We start from the raw sequence: 17399 nt of genomic DNA, 5'->3' as shown, positions 1-17399 counted from the left end.
AACTTTTTTGTGATTAAAAACTATTATTTGGGATTTAAAAAATATATTTTTTTTATATTTATATTATATAAATTTCTATATTTATTAAATATTTTTAATATTATTAAAACTATTTTTGTAATTATTAAACTATTTTTTATTTATTAAAACTATTTTTTGTTTATTAGAACTATTTTTATATATTTATTAAACATTTTTAATGTCTATAAAACTTTTTTTGTGATTAAAAACTATTGTTTGGGATTTTTTTTTTTTTTTAAATTTAATTTATATATTTCTATATTTATTAAATATTTTTTTATAATTAACAGGTCGCATGATGATCAGACCCAGCTTCGACAGCGTCGTGGTCGTGGTGGTCTGGGGAGCCAGTCTCGGGATTCCAACCATTTTCAGGATTCCCCTTCGCCCCACAGCTCCTACCATACGTCTCCCTCTGGTGCACCCGTTCCTGCTCCTCTCGCTCCCGCTGCTGCACCCGCTGCTGCACCCCCGGGTCCTCCGGGCGTGATGAGTGTTGCGGGCGTTGCGGAGTTGGTTCAACAGCCCGGTCGTGACCATCTTCCGTATCTCACTCCGTATCCACATGGACGGGGTCAAACATGGTAATTAAACATTTTTTTTTCTTTAAATTTGGATTCATTATTAAGCGTTTGTTCTTTTTATTAGGTTCAACCGATCCGGGAACGGGATCAGCGCATGGATCAACCGTATGATGTACTCGGCCCTCGACAGTGGACATCCGACTTTCACTCACTTCCCAACCGACAAGCAGGTTCTGTGGTTTCGTCAGTTTGCGGTAAGTATTCTAATTTTTTACTTATATTTTTAATCTTTAATACAAATTTTCTACTAATTGTGTTTTTTTTCCCAGCAAGAATTCACTGGAATTCCGATGAGACGCTCTTTATCTATCACCACTTCGTCCATAAAGTTATGGACAACTATGGGAAGCAGATCCACGAGTGGAAGAAGAAGTGGGAAATCAATAAGGTTCGATTTAATTTATTAAACAATTTTTTAATTTATTAAACTATTTTTTAATTTATTAAACTATTTTTTAATTTATTAAATAAAGGTCCCAAAGTCGATGAACGACACGGTCTGGAAGGAGTTGTGTGCGCATTGGGATAAGGAGGAGACGAAAGAAACTTCTTCCACCAACTCCACCAACCGCAGGAGCGACCGTAAAGGGAAGGGCGTCCTCAAGCATAACTTGGGTGCTCAATTTATTGCCTGTCGCTTTTTCTTCAATTATTTAAATTTTGAAATTTTATTTTTTTGTGCATTTCTTCTAATTTCTAATGTTTGTTTAATTTATGTTTTTTTCATGGCAGAAGAAAATGATGGCTAGCCGGTTGATGATCTCGCCCTAATGAGGAGGGCGTATACCAACAAGAAGACCGGCCAGATTGATGACGGTCTTGTGAGGGACGTGGTCGACCTGGTCCAAACTCAGGTGGTAGACGAAGTGTCTCAGCTTCAAACCGAGGATGACGCTTCGACGGCTTCGACCAACTTATCCTGGTTTCGAATCAATGAAATCGTTGAATCCGTAAGTTTTTTTTTTAAAAGTTTAATTTATTTATTTCTTGATTTAAATTTCTAAATTTGGCTATTTTCTATTTCAGTCGGTTCCAAAGAAGAAGAGACGTTTGGTCGGTTTGGGTCGTCGCACCCGGTCGGTTCCTCCTTCTTCTGCACCACCGCCCTTTGTTGATCCAGAAGTACTTACGGCTCAGTTGAAGGACAAGGATGATCGCATATCTTTGTTGGAGACCCAGATGGCGGCTCAACAGGCGGGCTATGAGGCACAGAGGAGGCTGAACCAGCAAATGATGGAGATGATGCAGAGGATGTACCCGAACGAGGTGTTCCCGGACGTGCCAGACTCGTAGTTTTTTTTTTTCCAAAAACTCGGAATGTTTTATTTTTATTTGTGAAACTTTGAATATTAATTAATATGATTTCAATTTTAATTTTAATTTTATATTTTCGAATTTAAATTTCAAAAATTTTATTTTTTTTAAAAAAAATTAATATTTTTACATTCCGAGGAATTGAACCCTCAGAATATACCGAGGGACATCTTCCTCGGAATATACCGAGGGACCCCGTTCCTCGGAATATACCGAGGGACCCGTTCCTCGGAATTTTCCGATGAAAATTCCGAGGAATATTTCGTCGGAACTTCCGAGGATTGGACCATCGGAAAGTCCATCGAAATATCCCGACGAAGTTCTCCCTCAGTATATTCCGAGGAGCTTTTCGACGAACTGGTGGTCCTCAGAATTTCCTCGGAAATTTGTTTCCTCTGAATTCCGTCGGAAAATTCCGAGGAAAAATGAATTTCCGAGGAGTTATTTCCGAGGATTTTTTTCGTCGGTATGTCGAAATAACGTTATTCCGACGACATACCGACGATTTTTTCCCTTAGTATGTCGCTGTTTTCTTGTAGTGTTAGTTCGTGGTGGTTTGGACTTTGAGACAGCAGTGTCTTGAGCAGTGGCGGCAGCGAGGGTTTGGAGTCGGATCTTCTTCGGAAGCCGGTGTATGTGGCCGCGGGAACTCCGGAGTACGCTTGGTCTTGACGGCGACGGGTGAAGGAACGAGCTTGGACACCTCCGTTTCGTGTAGCTGCGGTTATAATTCTCTTCTTTTAACATTTAATACTCATTTCTGTTGAAATAAAAACGGAGAAAAAGTGTATTTGGAATCAAAATAAAATGTGTAGTTAAAGGTGAAATATATGGACGACATCGCATTGGTATGCCTAAGAGATGTTGTTTTGCTTGCAAAACTTTTTCAGGTTATGAGATGAGTGATAGGTTTGTGGCGAGACTGATTATGGATTTGGGGTGATATATGAGAACGAGAGTTTTCAGACACTTAAATATTTATCCAGCTAGAATATGTGGTTTTTGGACAATATATTGATTAGCTTCTCTACGAAAATTGGTAAGAGAATTTTCAGGAAATTAACGTGCTAATTTTAGGAATGGACGGATAAAAGTATTATTGGACACACTAATTATATTAATAGCCGACAATAAAAATATTGTAGCCTATTAACCTTTTCATTAGCATGTTAAATATATTAAAAGTTGTTTTTAGCATTTGTAGATTACAACAGATGAAAATTAGCTCTGTAATTAGATAAGAGAGAAGTGCTCTAGAAAAGTATGGAGAATGTTTCTTAAAAATATTATTATCTGGAGAAAACCTTCAGAGCCTAGCTAAACATAGTATTAGCTATCAATAATAAAAGTTAGACGTCTGACAATAAACCTCAAGGATTAATTCCAAAGAGGTGTCAAACTAAGAACAAATAGTTATATGTTTTCAAATAAATTAAAATATCAAATCATTTGATGTTTTTCTGTTGTATCATCATATTATATGATCAAATTTCTTTATGAGTTGTGGGGTTGATCGTTATTTTCACCAGTAAAATCTATACAAAAATTCCTCATCATCATCTATATTTTAATAAAAATATATGTATATGCACCTATAACATTATGTTTAACAATGAATTCAACATTAATCACTTTAAATATTTTTCGCTTCACTTCTTCACGGGACAGTTTTAACGAAAATGTGGCCTTTTGAAATAAGAATCCGGGTCAAGCGTCAACAATAAGATAATGTTGATACAAGTTAAACATTATAAAGTACCAAAAACTTTACAGGTATTGAAAGGAACACAAAATGACAGAGTCTTTGATTGTTTCATCAATCAGAGGGATAAATATTTAAATTATTAAAAAAATATCAATTTGTCAGGCATCAGAAGTTTCGTGTTGTTTTGAATTATCAAAAAAAGAAGATTTCCTTACAATATCTTCATATTAACCGGTGTAAAAAGATGTAGGGGTATAATCGTCCAACAAATTTTAAAGAAATTGTTGAAAACTCCAAATAGGTATTTACCTAAATAAAACATAAACCTTGTGTGTACGCTGTAAATACTCTTTCATCAATCACTTTTTTTAATGATTTGAATTTTTTTTACAACCCAATGTTGAACTGGTCCTAAATGCAGGGCAGTCTTCCTGTCTCGGTTAGAAGGCGAGATTTTTCATCAATAGGGAATTCACGTATGGTTCCGTTACCATCAACGAGAACTACTTAAAAAAAAAAAAAATTACATATCAATCGTCCCAAAACGGAAAATAGGTTTGGAATACATAGACGACTCGAACAAAACAGCCGAAACGAGAACTATATTTTATTTCATGATTTGTGCCAGATGCTTCATGCGTCCTGGTCGCTGTCGGCCAAAAGGTTATACTCTCACATTCCTCCACCAACCCAAAAGATAAACGTATAGATAGATGTAAAACCTATTTAAATAAATAAATACACAGGTTTTCCCCAAAACAAAGTACTGTATTATCTGTTTAACAAATATCTAAAAGCCTAACATCTTTCTCTGCTGAATTTTCCGACTAAGTTCCTCTGCCATCAGGGTATCGTCAACTCCACTTTTTCCGGCACGTTTTGCAGCGCTCCGCCACCATGCCAGCAACTCCTCCTGCTCAGGTAAGCGAATACCAAATATTCAGAAATGAAAACTCTATAAATCATACAGACACAACAAATTAAACTATTCACACCATCGTCTGACTAAAAATAGAAAAAAAATATTAACATTCTTATGACTAACTAACAAGTAACAACTGTGAATAATTAACCTCAACAAAGTCGTGGTTTGAGATAAACTGAGATTCAACAAAGCAAGTCATCCCTCCAACTTTGACCGAGACACAGCTGTTCACTGGATGTTCCTTTGAGCTTTGTCCCTCTGTAGCACCTGGATATGTATGTAGTTAGAACCAACAATGAGTCACAATTGAGTACGACGTGATTCTGGTAATACCTTCTATACGGGCTACGTGATACCCGGTTCCCCCAAGCCCTTCTGCCCATTTCCCGAGCCTTAGCCGCAAGAAGAACCCTTCAAGACCCGATACAGACTTCTTACTGTTTATCCATCTGAAATCAAAACGATACTCGAAAGTATTATCACAATGCGACAGGAGAAACATTCTTTATGAACTTGAAGCTTACTTGAGAACGTCTGTGCGGGTTAGCCGAAGCACTTGAACAGCTTCAAAGACCGCCTTTGGCACGTCTGTGAAACCTCTGAAAGGCAGTTTCGGCCCGGAGGTAGAAGCTAAATAGTGCTTCACCGATCTATCTTCAGGTGCTGAACTGTACGGTGGAGCATTTGGGCATGTTGCAGCCCAGTGACTTAGCTGAAAACATCTAATGCATAGAGTTGAAGCTTCTTCTCTTCCGTTCCGAGCACTTATGTTCCGGACTAGATCTCTGAGCTCAGTGTCGGTAACTTCCAAACATTCCTGTAACCGATGACCCTTTTTACCGCAGTAGAAACAGATTAGAATCCCATCTCTTTCCTCTGTGTTCTCAGCTAAAGAACATGTAGGCAGCATGTGTTTCATTGCTTCTAATCTTCTTGCAAACAAAGAAGCCATTGCTTCCGAAGACTCTACTCTCAGTGAAGATACTATGGGAAGAATAGCGTTGTTCTGCGGTGGATCACGGATTTTAACCGCATCTGAGGATGAATCATTGGCCTCCTTAGTGATGATTCTCTCACGGAGATCTTGTTTCTGAGGGAGAGAACTTTTAGAAGAAAACCGGCTTATCCACAAACTCTCGAGACCAGAGTTCTTGTTGGTTAAACATTGAACATCTTTTTCATCTCCTTCACAGCAGGTCTTTTGCTTTTCACTCTGCTTGGACTTACTAAGAGGCAACAAAGAGATGTTTGTCTCTTTGTCGTCGTGTTTCTTCTCTGAAGAGAACGTTTCACTTGTCTGGTTAATTCCAACTTTTCCAGATGAAATGTCGGGTTCGGACACTGGAGCAACCCCATTGCCAGATGAAGACACGTGATCTCCTTTAGTGATGAGGCATTGTTCAGGAAGTTCCTGTAAAGAAGCTATATTAGCATTGCCCACCTCGACAGCGTCTTGGTCACTTTTCTTCTGACAATATATAGACTGGAAAAAAGACTGGAAACCGGTGTTTCTGCATCCGCTCATTTCTGGCTGATCAACGATGGCATTGACTTGACCATTAGCATCTGATGTGGTGGTGGTAAGAGGTACAAGAGGAGAATTGTCTTCTTCATTACCTTTCCAGATTCCTTTAGTCATGTTTGATATCCAATTCATAAAGGAACTATCGTGCTTGAGCTTCGAAGTTGACTCCAAACATTCTTGGCTAAGAGTTTTGAGGCGTTTGCTTCCGAGGATCAGCCCCTGCTCCTCGAACCCTGCTCTTTTCTTTCTTCCCCTTGAGACCAAACCAGCACTGTTGCAACTTTCTACACTCCCAAAACTCTCATCATCATTAAAGTTTCCATCGTATAAAGCTTTTTCTTTCCCTTTTGCTTTGGCAAGACGCTCACATGCCTTACTAGCAGGACTTGGGAGGTCGTTCTCATCCGTTGCTTCTACACGGTCAGCTCTATTGTCCCCAAGGTTAGTTGGTTCCTCTTGAGATCCAGCTCTTTCCAATCTCAACTCTTCATTTGCCAACAAAGCTTCCGTTTCTCCTCTTGGACTATCTACTCGACGTTGAGACATATCCATAAATTAAAAAAAAAAATAACAATAAACACGTAATAATGGAAACTAATTAAGAAGACAATGAACTTTATTTATTCATTTTCACCTAAAGATCTTTTGGAAGCTCCTACTCTTGTCTCTGCTTCTTCAGAATCATCATTGGTTTCAACCTTATCCTCACCCATCTCTTCTCTTTCAGGTTTGGTATTCTCAACAGAACCACCAATCCCTGCCAAAAAAAAAAAAAAAAAACACAACAACATGGAGTCTCATATTAAAAGACAATTCCACAAACACGCGAAAATGATCATTGAGCAACCTGGCAATGGTCTGTTCTTTTCGCTACACGCTTGGTTGACTTGGTCATCAGTTCTATCTACACAGTAACCAGCTTCTTCTTCTTGGTGTTGGATACTATTGCTTTTGGAATGAGACTCCATGTTGTTGTTGTTGGTTAGTGCTATATCATCAAAGACGCTAGGAGAGGGTAGTTTCGCTTTTTTACCCGTGAAACTAAAAATCAGCACATTCTAAGACCGTTACGAGGAGACCACACTAACTCTGATAAAGCATCCACGGAAGCAAACTTCTTCCTCGCTTCAGCATTTTCACTTCACACATACGAAACCCGTGATGATCCTCGAACAAGCTCGTTCGTGAAGATGTCACTTTATGCCGTTGATATCCTCTCTTTGACAGATCTACGGAGAAGAAAGAGTAGGGAAGAAGATAAGGAAAGAGAGATATGTGGAGATGGATAGAAGAAAATAAAGATTGTCGGCATCTTAAACTTGTATTAAAATTAAAAATTACCGCATGACAATGGATATGGACCTCATATTAGATTTTAAATATTAAATATATTATTATGCATCGTCGATATAAGAACAAATATTAACTACTGTTCCCAAAGGAGCTGAATCGAGCTCGAGTTACCTCCATCGAGTCGCAAAGATACACATGGGGAATCAAGCAAATAAATTACAAAGCAATATTTCAATAACTGAAACCATAGACCTAGAAATCCAGAGAAATAGACTTCTTCAAAACCCAGGAACAATTATCAAAGGAATAAAACGTCAGAGAATTATTATACCATCGAGCTCGAGTTACCTCCAACGAAGAATCGATATATTCTACTTCCAGAGAATTCTCCACTAACAAAAGGAGTAACAAATGAGAGGAAGTGGAAGAGAGAGAGAGAGAGAAGAGGAAGAAGACGAAGACGAAGACGACAGCGCCAAGCGGCTATGGGCCTAACGATGTGATTTGAAACTTGCTTTTTCATGTCATTACAAGGCCCCCAGGCCGCCACGTGTCCACTTTCTTCTCCATACATTTCACTCTTCCAAACTTAAAAAAAAAATAGTTCAATTTTTCTGATTTTTGGCCTATGAAACAAAATGTAGTAAAAGAATATTATTTATGTCGTTTTATAGGCTTAAATCAGAAAAATATGAGAAATATGGACATATATAACTTGTTCGATAAACAAAAAAGGCACGGTGATGTCCTCTTCCGCTGTCGAGTTCTGGTCTACTTTTGTAATTGTATGGCGGCTTTGAGTTTTACTCTTCTATATGAAGAAGAAGAAAAAGAAAAATGATATATATGTAAATTCCCTTAAAAGCTCCAGTTTTGGATAGTATAACATTGACGTATACATGCATATATTAATCTTACGTAAGCTATACGCCCAAGAGGTATAAAGGCCACATGTTTAGTATTTTTTTTTTCTTTTTTTTTTGTCATTGTTATCGCTCGTATATTTGTATAACTCATGTAGTGTCGTACGTAGTTTATGTCCATTCATTTTTAAGAAACAAATATATATGGACATATCGGTCTACTTATTTTTGTAGAATTCAATTCTGTCTTTCATGTTTTTGTATCTCATTTTCCACTATATATCTATCTAAAACTTTCTATATCAGATTCCTATTTTTGGGCTAGTTTGGCTAATCTATTTTTTTTTTGGGTGTAATTCCAATCAATTTTTGATTAAACTTTGTGATTGAATTTTTCTTTTTACAGCGAACGGCTATATTATTACTCAAACTTAAAGTGATGTAGGTAACCAAACCGGAATAGAACAACTAATGTAACAAAGTTCCTTATGAAAAGATCCTACAATCTTAGTTAAAGAGTCCAAAATTCTATTTTGTGCTCTTGGAATATGAGATCTCTTAAACTCCTGAAAACATATATGCATCGTCTGTATCGTCTCTAATTATGTTGCAAAACATGGTCAATCTTGAGGTTCCTTTATCATCGCAATTTGATCATTGCAATCTGTCCCAAAACTCTGACATGAAAAATGTTGTAGCATGCTCTCCATTTCCCATCGCAGTGCTTCCACTTCCGAGTGTAAAGCAGTCTCTCGCCTTCTTAAGTTTCGCGTCCCCATAAATTGGATTTTCACATAATATCCTTCCAAAACCAACCACAACCATTGAATTGTGTTGTGGAAGTCCATGAACCATCCACCATACAGAGATTATCCAAACTTATGACTTGGGATTCCTCACTACTATGCTCATGTGGGTTGAGTGGTACCATCTCATTTGCATTAAACCAAGCCTGGCATTCACTTTCCGCATATCGGACTAGCTCCAAGGGATCCCTGTGTATCCCCCTAAATAGTTTATCATTCTGAGCCTTCCAGATTCTCGATGTGTAAGGATCTCTGTCGAGTTCTGGTTCAACAATGACATTCTTCCTCTAGAAGAGGTAATTCATATTGGCATAAATACTCGATAGCGAAAAGATGTTAGGACTATATGGTTTTGTTGATGGAGACCATACTTGCAAAGCTGGAAGACATTCGAATATGGCATGAGTAACAATTTCTTTTTGTTCCTCACATCTCGAGCAATAGTTTTCGTATCTCATATTCCGACGATTCAGATTTCTCGTTACAACCACTTGTCCTCTTATCATTTTCCACATAAGATAATATATCTTCTGAGGTGTTTTTACCTTCCAAGTAAAGGCTCGGAGAAGAAGACATAGGCCCACTAAGGTGCTTTTACCTTCCTAAAATCAGTCACCATTGAGATCCAAGAAGAAGACATAGGCTCACTAAGGTCAAAGCCCACCCCCGGTTCAAAAAGTCAAACACAACGAGCATGGAAGAGTCAATGCAAAACGTAAAGGAATAAAAAGTATTAAAAACCATCATCAAAGCGTCTAATATACTCCGGTGATCACGCCACCATGATCCACCGGAAAGATCTATAAAATGAAGAAGGAAGGGCCAAAGACAAGGGATCCGAATTCTTCAAATCTAAACTATACTCTCATTACATATAATTTCCATTTTTATCAAGCACCCCTTGTATTCATCTCGAACTCATCCAATAAAATTACCTCCAGTCATAATCTTTCTTGGCGTTAGTTTCTAGTTCCCCACAAACAGTGTCAAATTATATTTGAGTTCAGTACATACTGGTTGTGTACACAAATCCGAAGATGAGTTAAAGACGTTTATTGATTAATCAAGAAACAAATTATAAGTGAAAAGACATGTTTAATTGAATAGACCCTAAACCCTAAACCCTAAACATGATCAGCTCAACAAGAAAAAGAGGAAAATAATAAACATTATCTCTTGTGCGGAGAAGTGTGTGTTTGTAAATGTGTTTTTCAATCTTCGTTTTTCTCTTTATATACTTATTTTGTTTCTATTTTTGTCTCTAAGTCGGCGTAAGCTATTGCTGCCTCACTTATTTGGACCCAATTATATTTTCTCGATGAACCTTGTCCGTTAGATGCAATCCATCTCCAACAGTTAGGTTATAATGTTCATACTTTTATTTTCTCGAGCTCTGTTCTCTCGTTTTGTTGAAACTTATTTAAAGGAGTTCAATTCATTTTAAGGAGTGAAGGCAATCTTGAATTTGAGAAAAAAATATTATTTTTTGATAAAATTGTTAGTATTTTTTTTTAAAATTTTTCTGCAATCTCCAAAAATAGGGATTTGATCTTTGTATTTTTAGCTAAAGACATACTCAAAATCATTAATTATACTAAATGCATGGTCTAACAAATATCCACTAATGGTAGATTTAAAATTACAATTTTAGATGACTAGTCTAATATTTTAAAAAGTTTTAAAATTTGCATTTTTTTAACAATCAACGGCTATTCTATTATTTAAACTTGAAGTGGTCTAGGTACCAGACATGAATAAAATAATCAATGTAACAAAGCTCTCTATGGAAAGATCTTGCACTCTTAGCTAAAAAATCTAAAATTCCATTATGTGCCCTTGCGATATGAGATATCTTGAAGTCTGGAAAACATATATGCAGTGCTTTATAGCCTCCAATTCTGTTGCAAAACTTAGCCAAAATTGAAGCTCCTTTAACATCGCGATCAGATCCTTGCAATCTGTTCCAAAGCGCTGACATGACAAATGTTGTAGCATACTCTCGCCTCCTTAAGTTTCGCGTTCCCATGAGCTGAATCTTTCGAAAACTATCCTTCCAAACCCAGCGACAACCACTGAACTCTGCCGTGGAACTCTGCCGTGGAAGTTCATGAACCATCCACCATGCAAATATTATCCAAGCTTATGACCTGAAGTTCCTCGCTACTATGCAGGAGTGACCATCTCATTGGCATTAAACCAGGCTTGGCATTCATTTTCTGCATATCGGACTAGCTCCAAAGGATCTCTGTCAATTCTCCTAAAGAGTTTACCATTCCGAGCATTCCAGATATACCAGATAATCTAGTTTCGGTTCAACAATGCTATTTTTTTTCCAGAAGAGGTAATCCATATTGGCATAAATACTTGGCAACAGAAAAATGTTAGGGTTAGATGGTGTTGTTGATAGGGACCATACTTGCAGAGTTAGACAATAATTTCTTCTGGTTCCCCACATTTTGGGCAATAATTATCGAATCTCATATTATGGCGGTTCAGATTTCTCGTTACAACCACATGTCCTGTTATCAGTTGCCACATAAGATGACATATCTTCTCAGGTGCTTTTAGTTTTCAAGCAATGACTTGGAGAAAATTTACGTTTAAATATGTTTCAAATTGTTATTTGAATAAATTTTGTAATATTTATCATTTCTAGAAAATTAATATTGACGCAATATGCATGTCTTGAACATGAAACAAAGAATTGAGTAAGCATAAAGATGCTGCGGACTAGTTTCATCTTGATTTTTAACAAGGGTACGTTTGTTTCACCATCCATATGAGTCATCTGGATGTATATGAGAATTTTGTTTGTTTAGCATTAAAAGTACAAGTCATCTAGAAGGGTCATCTGGATGAGTTTTCAAAATTTAGGCTACATTTTAAAAATCAGCTGGCTGATTCAAATTTAAGCATTTGGATGGAGATTGTTCTGTTAAAATAGTATAATGTCTCTTATACCTCTAATATAATTTACAAATAACAAACCTAAATATAATTTTGTCACTCAAGAAAAATGACAAAACAACAAAAACGCATTTTCCCATCAAAACCACAAAAACACATTTTCCCGCCAAAATCGTAAAAATTCATTCCCGCCAAAGTAGCAAAAGCACACTTTTCCGGCAAGACCGCAAAACCCACATTTTCCCACCAAAACAGCATAAACGCATTTTCCCACCAACACAAAAACGCATTTTCCCGCCGAAAATATAAAAATGCATTTTCTTGCCAAAACTCCAAAATGCATTGTCCGCCAAAAACGCATTTTTTCGTTAAAACTGCGAAAAAATAAAAAACATTTTCCCGGCAAAAACGTAAAACACATTTTCCAACATGTTTTTCGACCAAAATGGCAAAAAACCACTTTCCCGCCAAAAACACTTTTTCCCGCCAAAACGTAAAAAATGCATTTTCCCGTCAAAAGGCATTTTCCCGCAAAAAATACATTTTCCTGCCAAAAATGCAATTTTCCATCAAAATCACAAAATACACTTTGCCGCCAAAAACGAATTTTCCCGTCAACACAGCAAAAACACATTTTTTCTCGCCAAAACCAAAAATTTCGTTTTTCCGCAAAAACCGAAAATCATATTTTCCCACCAAAATCAGAAATCTTGTTTACCCGCCAAAACCAAAATAATCTCATTTTCCCGCCAATCCCGAAAAATCTTGTTTTCCTCCCAAAACCAGAAAATTGATTTTCCCTCCAAAATCAAAATTGTGTTTTCTGCTAAAACCAAACATTTCATTTGCTGTCAAACTGGAAAATCTCGTTTTCCCGCCAAAATAGAAAATCACATTTTTCCGTTAGAATCGAAAGTTGTGGTTTCCCGCCGAAACTGGATATCGTGTTTTCCACCCGTAACCGGAAATCATGTTTTACTGAGCAAAAACATAAATTGCAATTTCCGTCAAAAACAAAAATCGTGTTATCCAAAAAAATGTAAAACTAGTTTAGATATATTTATTTGAATATTATAATCAGTTTATTATTAATACTCTTTTTAGATAGAAACTTTAAAGTTTTTTATGTATATGTTTATCAAACCTTTTGTCTATTAGAAGTTATTATTGTAGTAAACTTTTAATACAAATCAAAATAAAAATTTATAAATTTATATGTAGTAATAATTTATGAATGTCAAAATGCTAATTTTAAAATAATTTCAGTGTAAATATATTTTAGACTAAATAATAAAACTTAATATAGTTAAAATTAACATCAAACATATGATTAAATCAAAACAATTGTATTTGTATTTTAGTAATTTGTTTACTAAACTCATCTGGATGGAAATAAAGATAAAGAAACAAACATAAGATCCATTTAGATGATTTATCTAGATGAAATATTTGGATGGACAAACAAAAAGTCTCATGAAATTTGGATGGATTATCTAGATGGATCATATAAATTGATCTGCTGTATAGAGATGACAGATGGTGAAACAAACAACCCCCAAAATGTTTTGCAAATATTGTTTCTCAAATTATATCCACAGTTAAGCATCCTTTTGTTATGTGACTTTTGAAGATTAACTCTCTTAACTACATACTAGACTTCTATCCGCGCACCTGCACAAAGTTGGTATTTTACATTTTTATAAATGGTTTAGTGACATTTTAAAACATATATATAGAGTATTTAGATATTTTTAGGTTCCAACGATCCTACCCGGATTCGGAAGAATCCGACTCGAACCCTATCCGTAAATTTATAATACTGAATATAGTTTAATTTTAAAATTCAACAAATTCGATACTGAAAAAAACAATATGTATACCAACGTGTACTTAAATTCCAATGTCTAACTGATTATGAAAACAAATACAAAATTCTTTGTTAACTGGTTTGGATTCTTATCACTAATACAACAATTTCATTTAAACATGTGAAATTATTACGGTTAACACGTAAAATAAATGGCGACGGACTATTGTGATAAAAACAATTAATAAAGTAGTTTAGGAGAGTGAAAAAAGAATGTAAAAGATGTAATAAAACACTTAAAAATAAGTAAGTTTTGTTTTGTACTTCTGTAATAAGCGATTTAAAATTATTTAGAAAAGAAAACAAATGAAATGGTTAAAATTAGTTAAAACGAACGAAAAAGATGTAAGAAATCACTTTAAAATAAGTAAATATTATTTTGTAATTCAGTTTTAATAGAATAGATACCTACAAACATACTTTTGATATGTGCATTTAATTCCCCTTCTCGACGAAAATAAAAAATAGAAAAAATTACACATAAGGCTTTTGTCTAAAGTATGAATTATGAACTATTCGCCAAAAATATGCAGGCCCAGCCTTGGATAGAAGCCATTGAAGCTCATGCTTCCAGTCCTTAAAAAAACAACTTTGTTTGGCCAGTTTTTCTTTCTCATAAACAATTCAATAGATCCCTTGTTAGGAAATTAGTGAGTTAACGAAAAGTCAGAGATTAATCAAAAATTAATCAGGGATTAGTTTTTCATCATTTATGTATATATACGTATATAAAAAGTATAAAAGAACAGAGCAAATGAAGGATAAAACGGTAAATTACCGAGTCATCTTTTTTCCTTTCTCTGTGATTTTTGTCTGCAAAAATATGCTTGGCTCCACTTTTCTCCTCTCTTTTTTTCTCATTATTTTGGGTTGCCTGCCTATTCCCCCCACATACACACAAACCCTACTTATTTCCCCCCAAAGTATTTAATTCTTCATAATCCCATCCAAACTTATAGATTCTCTTCATATTTCCCCCTAATTTTATCTTTAGATGATCATGATTCTACTTTATTCGCTAAGTTAACCAAATTATTTGTAATTCAAACGGGCCAAAATCAGCTAATATAAGGTCATGCTCTTAGTATGCACAATAATTTATTACTGCGATTATCGATTGTAATTTCCACAATTTTCATGAAAATACAAAAACAGCATTATCATAAAATGATACCGCAAATTTCAGTTAAGCTAAGAAAATATGAACAGCCTAATCATTTCATCATTTTATAATAGTGCTATAAATCAGAATCCTATCCTATTCTCATGTATGTATAAACATCTCTCATTTTTAAATTGTTGTATTAGACCTATTTACTAACCATCCATAATGGGAAAGTAATCAATCCATTGATCAGACATGCAACTCTCATATAATTAGCATTTTCATTTTTTTTACAGAAAAATATTCCAAATAAAGTTCCAAAGGTATTTTAATAATAAGATATGATCCTTTCTGATTTTATTGGTATCGACCATATGTATATATATATATATATATATATATATATACATACATGTTTCAACTGAATCTTGTATCCTCGAGTTGCTATTCAGAAAATAAACAAAAAAATTTGTCGAATAACTTTTTACAAGGCACTACAAAATAAAAAATTGCATTTTATGTGTATGAATACTATATTGTTTTTTGATAAAAAAAAGAAAACTATATTATTTTGTAATAACCTACGAATTCGTTAAATACAATGAATCAAATAAATTACAGTAAAAAACCTTACCAAACTATTCTTGAAAACAAATATACACATAATTAATAACTAGCTAGATAAGCATTTCAAATTGTTTCGATATTTTTGGTTAAACACTGCTATATTTGAAATTGCATAGTACTTCTGTAACTCATCATTATTCGAGTGTTTCTCTGATTTAAAAGAAACCATAAATAATTATTCATATAAAAAAGCAAAAGAGAAAACCAACACAATTGCAGAAAATTAGAATCGAAATGGAAAACACCTAGTCTTTTTTAATCCCCCTCTCTAATTAAATTCCCAAGTCGTGATTAAAGGAACCAAAATCACGTTTTGTAAACAGCGATTACCCAATTAAAAAAACCAGACCCGACATAAACACAGATTCGACACGACCCGAAATTAAAAAAAAAAAAAATTGGGGACAGAATTAAAGTTAGTGTTTTCTTCTATCTCCTTCACGTAAAGAAAAACGACGAGGATGACAGAGAAAGGGAGAGAGAGAGAAAGGAGAGAAGAGAGTGCAGAGGAGAGAGAAACAGTGAGGGATGGTACCACAGACGAAACTGAGACGCGAAGAGATGATCTGAGGTATGATATCTTTCTCTAAGCATTTGTTTACTTCAATCTTGATAATGCTAACACATAGTTATAACGTCAGGGAAATTCTTCTCATGGGAAGCACAAAGTCAAAGCTAGCCTTTCCGTGGAGTTTTCTGTTTCAATCGAGTCTTGTGTTTCAATTGAGTCTGCATTTTCTGTTCTGTTTATGTAAGACTTGTTTCTTGTTTCTGTTTCGGTCATGAGCAGCGGGGTGATTATATATAACTTGTTTCTGTTTCAGACTTCATATAAGCAATGTCTTTAATGGTTATGACTTGTTTTTGTTTCAGACTCAGAACATGATCATTTTCTTACATGATACTACTCATGTTCAAGAGTCCAACACTCAAAATATCACAAACAAATACATAAAGCTCATCGCTTACATAAGTTTAAACACATAAGATACCAAACTACACAAAGCTCATCACTTCTATCATAATCTTACATGAGTCTAAACACATAAGCTGATCTTAATTCTTAATTCTCATCACTTCTTCTTCTATCTTGTCAATCCTTGTTTCTTGAACGTCAAAGTGTTCCATTATACTCTGTCGCAAATCCTTGACATTGTTCACAAGCTCATCATGTTTAGCATCAACCTTTTCTATCTCTTCTGTGACAATTTCATCTACCCATTTGAAAAGATGTGTCTCCATATTTCTCTGTAATCAAACACAAACAACATATATCCATTAAAACCTGTGAAGAAGCAAATTTAAAATGGCGACACAACAACATATATCTCTGTTTTTTTTGTCTCTCTCTCTCTCCTCTGTTCTTCGTCTCTCTCCCTCCTCTGTTTTTTTTGTAACATCTCTCTCTGTTCTCTCTCTCTCTCTCTCTTCTCTGTTCTCTCTCTCTCTGTTCTTCGTCTCTCTCTCTTCTCTGTTCTCTCTCTCTCTGTTCTTCGTCTCTCTCTCTTCTCTGTTCTCTCTCTCTCTCTCTGTTCTTCGTCTCTCTCTTCTCTGTTCTCTGTTCTCTCTCTCTCTCTCTCTCTCTTTTTCTCTGTTCTTCGTGTCTCTCTATGTGTCGTCGTAAGTCACAAAAGCCCCAATTCAATTTAAAAATCTGGGCCGGGTTTTTTTAATGTCGGGTGGGTTCCGTTTTTAATGGGTAATCATTGTTTATAAAACACGATTAATAACTCTATAATCACGATTTGGAAATTCAATCAGAAAGGGGGAGAAAAAAGATTAGGGGGAGATATGAAGAGAATTTATAAGCTTGGGTGGGGGCTTATGAAGAGGTAAATACTTGTGGGGGGGGGGGGG

General features: G+C 35.3%; 1 protein-coding gene and 1 long non-coding RNA gene across 2 annotated transcripts; one reads left to right on the top strand and one right to left on the bottom strand.

Moving 5' to 3' along the window:
• Nucleotides 1–4215: 4215 nt before the first annotated feature.
• On the bottom strand, nucleotides 4216–9542 carry LOC106302939. Its single transcript, XM_013739336.1, is given in 9 exon segments — nucleotides 4216–4537; nucleotides 4698–4816; nucleotides 4883–4998; nucleotides 5074–6601; nucleotides 6709–6831; nucleotides 6922–7128; nucleotides 7131–7213; nucleotides 9043–9323; nucleotides 9408–9542. Coding segments are annotated over 9 exon segments (2715 nt in total). The 3' UTR covers nucleotides 4216–4414.
• Nucleotides 9543–15816: 6274 nt separating this feature from the next.
• LOC106305015 lies at nucleotides 15817–16396 on the top strand. Its single transcript, XR_001262897.1, has 2 exons — nucleotides 15817–16113; nucleotides 16184–16396. It is a non-coding gene; the product is annotated as an uncharacterized LOC106305015 (long non-coding RNA).
• The last annotated feature ends 1003 nt before the right edge of the window (nucleotides 16397–17399 follow it).

This window comes from Brassica oleracea, chromosome C7 (genome assembly GCF_000695525.1).
Source record: "Brassica oleracea var. oleracea cultivar TO1000 chromosome C7, BOL, whole genome shotgun sequence".
Classification (NCBI taxonomy): domain Eukaryota; kingdom Viridiplantae; phylum Streptophyta; class Magnoliopsida; order Brassicales; family Brassicaceae; genus Brassica; species Brassica oleracea.
This window is presented reverse-complemented; position numbering and strand designations above follow the sequence as displayed.